The sequence below is a fragment of the Herpailurus yagouaroundi genome, unplaced genomic scaffold, assembly GCF_014898765.1.
Source record: "Herpailurus yagouaroundi ecotype Mexico unplaced genomic scaffold, PumYag 100, whole genome shotgun sequence".
Lineage (NCBI taxonomy): Eukaryota > Metazoa > Chordata > Mammalia > Carnivora > Felidae > Herpailurus > Herpailurus yagouaroundi.
The window spans coordinates 16,305,550-16,313,720 of NW_024412391.1; the positions used below are offsets into that span (position 1 = coordinate 16,305,550).

An 8,171-nucleotide genomic window follows, 5' to 3' on the forward strand; every position below is an offset into this window, starting at 1 on the left:
ACCAAGGCTCCCCCATCCCACTGTCCCTATGCCCTACATCATTCGTTCTGCTCTTGCCCAAGGGGAGTGGACACAACCAAAGATCACGGTTGGGAGTGTTAAAGGAAAATTGTTCCGACCCTTGTTGAAACTGTAAGGAAGACTTTATTCAAGATTATTCCAATAGGGCTCATGCATCAGAAGAGAGCAATTGTGTTCAACTCCTAGTACAGTAAAGACAGTGGGGCGGGGGGGGGGGGTCAGTAGATGGAAAACTGCTGAGGGAAGACATCAGGGCTAGGGGGCTTCTTGTTTAACTGGACTAACAGGGTTCTTGCCGCAGGCAGACCAAGGACTTAGTCATCAAAGGTGGAGGATGAGGCACTCAATCAGATATCAAGGACTGGGGGATGACTTCACAGGATCCTTTGCTAAGACTGACTTAGACAGGGCCCATGGACAAGGCCCAGTCAAAAAGAAGGCTCAGAGAAGCCTAAGTACGTTTGGGCCAAGGAGTCTTTGTCAGGAATTATGGAGCTAGAGGCTTTATTAGGACTCTTGTCCTGTCAGCAGTGAAACTGAACTCCCATGCCCACCCTGGTCCATAACGAAGGCCGGGCTCTAACACAGATTTCAGCTCCGAAATTAGTAAAAAGAAGAGCTGAGAGCTGAATCGGCAAGAAATGTGAACTAAAGAATCAAGTACCCAGAATTCCAGGCAGGCTGAAATTCACTTCCCACCCTTTCTCCCAGAGAAAACCATCAACATGAAGAAAATCTCAATCCCTAATGGAAGTGAATGTCTAAAAAGAACACATAGAGAATCTGAGAGCCCAGGCTTGATGGGGCAACCAGGAAGAAGGAGTGTCACTTGTTTGAGTCCCCACTTGCTTTTATAATGCAGCACACTAGAAATTGAAAAAAGCAAAAGGCACACAGCACCTAGGATAATGCTTGGCACAATGTAGTTGTTTAATTAGTGTTTATTGAATAAATGAACTCGAAAGTCCCTTGCTAGCTCTAAACACTACTCTGTTAAGGTGAAGCAGCTGACACATGCCACAACACGGTTGAACCTTGAGGACATTATGCTAGGTAAAATAAGTCAATCACAAAAGGACAAATCCTATATGATTTCATTTATAGGAGGTACCTGGAATAGGCAAATTCATAGAGACTGAAACTCGAATGGACGTTACAAGGGGCTGGGGGGAGGGAGAATGGGGAGTTATTGCTTAATGGGTATAGAATTTCGGTTTGGGATAATGAAAAATCTCTGGAGATGGGCAGTGGTAACGATTGCACAACCTTATGAATGTACTTAATGCCAGTGAATTGCATACTTAAAAATGGTGAAAATGGGGGTGACTGGGTGGCTCAGTTAAGCATCTGACTCTTGATTTCGGCCCAGGTCATGATCTTGCAGTTTGTGGGATAGAGCCCCTTGTTGGGCTCCACACTGTCAGCATAGAGCCTGCTTGGGATTCTCTCTCTCTCTCCCTCTCTCTCTCTCTGCCCCTCCCCTGCTCATTCTCTCTCTCTCTCTCTCTCTCTCTCTCACTCTGTCTGTCAAAAGAAATAAACCTGTAAAAAATCGGTGAAAATGATCAATTTTATGATCTGTATATTTTGCAATTAAAAAAAATTTTTAAAGGATGTTGGAAGCTTTTTACTCAAGACAGATTTTTTTTTTTAAGATGAAGGGGTAACCTAAGTGGCTTACTATGTTTTAGGGCAACATAAATCAAAGAAATAGTGCTCCTAGATCAGGATTGGAAAAAGGAATAATCACAACCCAACTTTGCTTTAAACCAAAGAACTTTTAATGGTGTTTATTCCCCAGAGCCCTAATAGGGGTGGTCTCGCACATGCTCCATGATGGTCTTCAAGCCAAGCCAGGTCTCTTCGGCTGTAGGCAAGATCTGATTGGCTGGCAGGAGGAAGCCATATCGACCTGTGTCCCTCAGTTCAAAGGCAAATGAGTATTTGATGCCATAGTCATACGACCAGTCAATGCTTCCTCCACTGGCTTGGTCTGAAGGGCGAATGAGAATAAAGTTTGGTTATGCTATTCCCGCTGGCCTCTCCTGCTATCAACCTCCATGTTAAGTTTCACCATTACCAAAGATAAGTCAGACCCCTATCTTCATGGACCTTGAAAGCAGAGATAGCTTTGTAGAGGATCACACTTATGAAAAATTACAAGATTAATCTGAAAAGCAAAAAGTTATTTAAATGGACGCTATACTTAGCCTTCCTTTGGCATTTTTAGGAGCCTCTGGCTTCATCTACCCATTTGGAATCCTGCCTGCTCTCCTCATTGGCATCTTCTACACCTTAAGGAGGCCACACCATCACTTCCTTCTTTAGATGAGTGCTAGGTGTAGACATTATTTTCTCTTACGGGACAGGAGGGATTACAAATAGAGTAAGAGATTTGGCCCCTGCCCTCCCTCAGGGAACTTTCAGTGTAAGGGTGGAGGGAGTTTTATTCTGATACCAAATAACATGCCCAGCACCTATATGTGATGGGTTACATCAATAAAGTGATGTGCACCTGTGTAACACATGGCCGCTGACGTGATAGATGACGAAGGAAGGTGGCATTAGCCTACAAAGACTTAATGGCAATCATGACTCAGAAGATCTGAGCAATGGATGAGCTCTGAAGCTCCTCCCAGGGAAGGTAGGTAGAGGTCAAATGGAAGAAACGGATGGGAGAGATGGAAGAAGTCACCTAGCCCCTAAGAATGGGGCTAGACAGGGGCTCCTGAGTGGCTCAGTCAGTTGTTAAGTGTCCAACTCTTACTTTCAGCTCAGGTCATGATCTCACGGTTCACGGGTTCAAGCCGTGCGTCCTGGGATTCTCTTTCCCTCTCTCTGCTCCACCCCGTGCACACACACACACATACACACACACACACACACTCTCTCTCTCTCTCTCTCTCTCTCTCTCTCTCTCTCTCTCTCTTTCTCTCTCTCTCTCCCAAAATAAATATATAAAAAATTGTTTTAAATTAAAAAGAAATGGGGCTGGACAGACGGGGAGACCAGGGTGTTGTACCAGGAGAAGTAGAATTAGTGGTTACTGTGTGAACTAACACTATAAACACCTGTGATTTGTGCCTTGGCCTTCACCCAAATGGTTGCTGACTTGAACCAAATCCCCCAGGGTACCAAAATTACTAACTGATGCTACGTGACCCAGCCTATCCCACTAAGAGGCCCACAGTGGACGGAACCCTGGCTGCAGACTGAATCCCGATTCTGCAGATCATTCGCTGGGGGACCTACGGCACTTACCTCTCTGGCTCCCAAAGGCTTCATCTGCCAAACAGGTATAATATTACAGTACTTATTTCACAGTGAGAAATGCAGTGGGATAATATTATGTGTCTGACTCCAACACCTGTTGAGCACCTACTAACTGTGTTAGGTACTACGCTAAATTGGTTGATTTAATCCCCACATGGGTCACAAGGTAGATACTAGTATTATTCCCATTTTCCAAGTGAGGAAACCGAGGTTCTGAGGAATTAAGTGAGGGAGCTGGGATAAAGTATGCAGAAGGAGCGTTCGATAAATTTCCGTTGTGATTGGAACCATCATCGTGAATAAATGACTACGATCCTATCAAAAAATCTGGACCACATTAAAGAGACGAGGTACCCACAGGGGAGTAATCCCCCAGGAAACTAACCAGCAACATGTATATAATGCCTTAACGCTAGTGAACACTTTCATTCCACATTCTATCTTTTGAGCTTCTCAACAAGCTCTTCTTGTCTTGAGCTTCTCAACAAGCTTCTTCACAGAAGAACAGAAAAGATAAATACATAAAAAGGGAGAATGAGTGACCTGCCTGCGATCACCTGGTTTCAAAGTGGCAGAACTAGGACTCAAAACCAGGCCTCTCCCCCCAGGGTCTGGGTTTTTCACCAACTACCTCTCTAAGAAAGAACTCAAGTAACAACACCTATTGTGGTGCAGCTTCTCAGAGCCCTTTCTAGGTGAGAAACTACCCAGGAAATGTCTCACCCACCACAGAAGTCCAGCCACCTCGTGGGTGGAGTGAAGCAGGTGTTCAGCCCGGAGCTACATACCAATCTGGGGCAGGAGGCAAAAGTACTTAATTGAGCCTTGTTCTTAGAGGCAGTGCTTGTCCAAGCTGGAACGAGGCCAGAATCAATGAAAACAGAGTCAGCTCCGGGCAAAGATACAGCCAGAACTTGCCTGACCATTAATGGTCAGGCTCCAAAAGATCAGACAGCAAACCCTATGCTTGCCTGATACTTGCTCATTTATGGGGCACCTGGATGGCTAAGTCAATTGAGCATCTGCCTGCGGCTCAGAGCTTGATCTCCTGGTTCATGAGTTCGAGTCCCACCTCGGGCTCACTGCTGTCAGCACAGAGCCCACTTTGAATCCTCTGTCCTCCTCTGCCCCCACCCCCCGCTTGTGCACACACACTCTCTCTCCTTTTCAAAAATGGTTAAACATTTAAAAAGAAAAAAAGGAAATATCTGGGGACACCAGGGTGGCTCAGTCGGTTAATGTCCAGCTCTCGATTTTGTCTCAGGGCATGATCTGACGGTTTGGGCCCCGCATCAAGCTCTGTGCTGACAGAGTGGAGCCGGCTTCAGATTCTCTCCTCTCTCACTCTCCAATAAACTTTTTAAAAATAGAAATATCTGTAACCTTACCAAGAAAAGCACAAAAAAACCTCAGGCTTCCAAGATCTACCTCCCTTGTACACACCTCAGATAAGAAAGGTGAAAAACTAGACTCCTTATAATAAAATGGTTGAGATCCCATGTGGGGGGACATATGATGCCATTTTGCTGACATTCTGAACTCCAGCCTCCACTCAGAGGCTGCCAAACAGAGAAAACATGCATTCCACAGCCTTAAGTGGCCATGATGGCCTTCCTCCCCAGTGCCACCAGTCAGAGAGCTCTGCTTTTTGGAGGTTCCTCTGCCAAAGAAGAGGACAATTCCACATGGAACATGATTTAAAAGGTCATGATTTAACAGGACAACTGTAGGGGTACCTCGGCAGCTCAGTCGGTTAAGCATCCAACTCTTAATCTCGGCTCAGGTCATGATCTCACAGTTCGTGAGATCGAGCCCATATCAGGCTGTGCACGGACAGCGTGGAGCCTGTTTGGGATTCTCTCTCTCTCCCCCTCTCTCTCTGTCCCTCCCCTGCTCATGCTCTCTCTCTCTCAAAATGAATAAACTTTAAAAAAAAAAAAAAGTCTGGGCAACTGGAAGCAGATCAGTCTTCCCAGAGAATAGCCTAAAACAATATGTAACAATAACTCCAAATCTGTTCATTCAACATTTGACTTGCTAATCTTGCCTTAGGAATATACACCAAAGAGATCATTTAGAAGAAAAACAAGTTTGTACCAACATGTAGTAGCACCATTTAGCAGACAATACAAAGGCCCAATAACCAGGATACAGCAATGTAATGGAATAACAAGTACCTAGAGTGGAAATACATAAAACTATACAGGAAACGTTAACTGAAAAAAACTGGACACAAAATAGAATATAGATGTTGATTACAACTAGATACATTTGTGTTCACTGACAAAATTACTGATGAAATTGAAAGAAAATATGATGATTATTGCCATTTCTTTTTTCTATGAAGCCTTTTATTCTTAAATTTTTTTTTTAACATTTATTTATTTTTGAGACAGGGAGAGACAGCATGGGAGAGACAGCAGGGAGAGAAAGAGAGGGAGACACAGAATCTGAAACAGGCTCCAGGCTCTGAGCTGTCAGCACAGATTACAAGTTCGCGGGGCTCGAACTCGTGGACCACGAGATCATGACCTGAGCCGAAGTCGGATGCTTAACCAACTGAGCCACCCAGGCACCCCATTATGAAGTCTTTTAAATGTATCATAATAGCAAAAAAATAGAAAAGAAAAACCACCAACTGGGAAAAAAAAACTTTCATGATCAGTAGTTTCTGGATTTCCATCAAGTGTTCTAGATATGGTAAGTCAACTATTCCTCCTCCACTCTCCAAGACTCCCATTGAGAAAAGCATGACTAACAAATGTGCCTTCCCTTGGATTCGCACCACCCCCCTCCTACAAATGGAGCCGTGCTGGTGCCTCAAGCATGCTTGCACACTTGCTCCTCCTAGTCAAGCCTGATCTACCCACCTCTGCTGGACTCCTCTGGCCCCTCTTCTCCTCCACTTGGGAACGGCACTGCCTTGGTCACTTCTCCTCTCTCCCGTATCTCCCACCTCTCCCTCTCTGTTGGTCCTCTTCCCACAGTCAGTAAGTTAGGCTCTCATCTCAAAAACGAAGCCTTCCATTCCTCTCTCTTTCCATTCTCATCTCAGATCCTCCAAAGAGCAGTCCACTCACCAGACCTCCGCTCTCCCCCACCCCATGTACTCCTCCCCTGGCCCTCACCACGCTTAGGAAACTGCTTTGGTTAAGGCCACCAATAAGCTAGTGATGAAAGTCCAAAGGGGGAGCCTGGGTGGCTCAGTCGGTTAAGCTTCCGACTCATGGTTTCAGCTCAGGTCACGATCGCGCAACTCCTGAGTTCGAGCCCCACAACCCGGCTCTGCACTGAGGGTGCAAAGTCTGCTTGGGATTCTCTGTCCCCCACCCCCGCTCTCTGCCCCTTCCCCACTCATGCTCTCTCTCTGGCTCTCTCGAAAAAACAAATAAGTCAACATTTCAAAAAAAATCCAATGGTAAACGTTCTGTCAGAGTTGACCTTTCTGTAGCCTTTCGTCATGGTTAACCACTGCCTCCTTTCCAGCAACTGCTCCTTCCCTGGTTTCTGAAACACAAGCTTCTTGGTTTCTGCCCAGGCCCTCTGCCCAGGCCCACTGTGTGTCCCTCGCTCACTAACCCCTTCTGTTGTCCGACATCTTGCTCCCCTCCTCCATCCAGGGCTCTTCCCTCTCAAGTGATCTCCTTGCTCTCCTGTTCCAACCATCCTCTCCATGTCAACGACTCTTAAGCCTCTCTCCAGAATCCCAGGGCCACGTAGCCCAAAGCCTACAGGACATCCCCACTTGAAAGCGCTACAGTTCTCTCAACGTCAACTTGCCCAGATCTAATGACCCCTCGGTGAGAAGCTCTCCCTTCTAATGAACGACAAAAGCCTTTTGGTTTTACCTGCTTAATGTCCGCCTTCCGTCCTCACTGGCACTATACTAGCGTGGACCACCATTTCTCCCTGAACAATTCCTGCTCTTCCTGCGGGATGTTTGTACTTCCAGCCCGCCACACTCCGCCCTCCACACTGCTGCTGGTTGTGTCTTCTCTGAAGCACAAAGCCTCAGCGCACTCACTGCCGGATGAAGACTCTCCAAAGGCTTTGAGAACCCTCTGGGTTAAAACCTAAACTTACCATGGCACGCAAAAACCTGAGCGCCCCGCTCCCCTTGTTCCCACTTTTATCCCAGCAGTCCCAAATCTCCTTGTGGGTCACAGAGCCCATTCTGCACGTTCTTACTTCCATGCCTTTGCCCCATCCCTTTCTCCTCCCCCGGCCATTTGGTGAGCTGCCATCAAAATCCTGTCCTCCTCCCATATGTGGCTTTTCCTGATTCTGCCACTGTCCAATCCTTCCAGCTGCCTACCACTTTTGTCCCACGTATAACCCACTGCTGCACACAGCACACTGAAGCTTGTTTGTCTTCCTGTTCGTCTCCCACGCTAAACAATGAGTTCTCTATGTCTGTAGTACTTGGCGCAATGATGCGCACACAGTAGATGCTTAGTAAATGTGTGCTGAGCAGAGTGCGTGCCTGTAAGAGACATTTGTTTCCAAAGGATCCACGGGCACGGGAGCACTGGGAGACTCCTGAGCATTTGACTGTGGGGTCCTGAGTTTCCGGGTCTGTCCCTAAGGAAGTGGGGGATTCCTCTGGGGGACTCAGAATCTGGACGGATGCGTTAGGCTTTCCCACAGCACTGCAGTTTCCTGTTTCTATCCCAGAGCACTGTGGGAGAAGGGAGTCTCAGAAAGCCCTCCAGCAGGCTCCCCAGCTTTACTCCTGACGCTGCCGGTATTCCTGACTTATCCTCCCCTCTGGCTCCCCAAACGGTACCTGCACAAAGGACTGCGACAGAGGCCATCCACTAAAATATCAGGGTCCTTTTTTTTTTTTTTTTAATTTTTTTTTCAACGTTTATTTATTT

General features: G+C 46.6%; 1 protein-coding gene across 3 annotated transcripts in view; it reads right to left on the reverse strand.

Annotated features, from left to right (window-relative positions):
* Window positions 1-1,779: 1,779 nt before the first annotated feature.
* Window positions 1,780-8,171, reverse strand: part of CPA2 (carboxypeptidase A2) — a 25,511-nt gene continuing 19,119 nt past the window's right edge. For 2 of the 3 annotated variants that reach the window (XM_040471964.1, XM_040471965.1), the window contains exon 12: window positions 1,780-2,014. In XM_040471964.1, the coding sequence (XP_040327898.1) occupies window positions 1,827-2,014 (188 nt within the window). In that variant the 3' untranslated portion in view covers window positions 1,780-1,826. Of the gene's footprint in view, window positions 2,015-3,998; window positions 4,148-8,171 lie in introns of those variants that run through there. The other variant, XM_040471966.1, reaches the window with a different exon arrangement.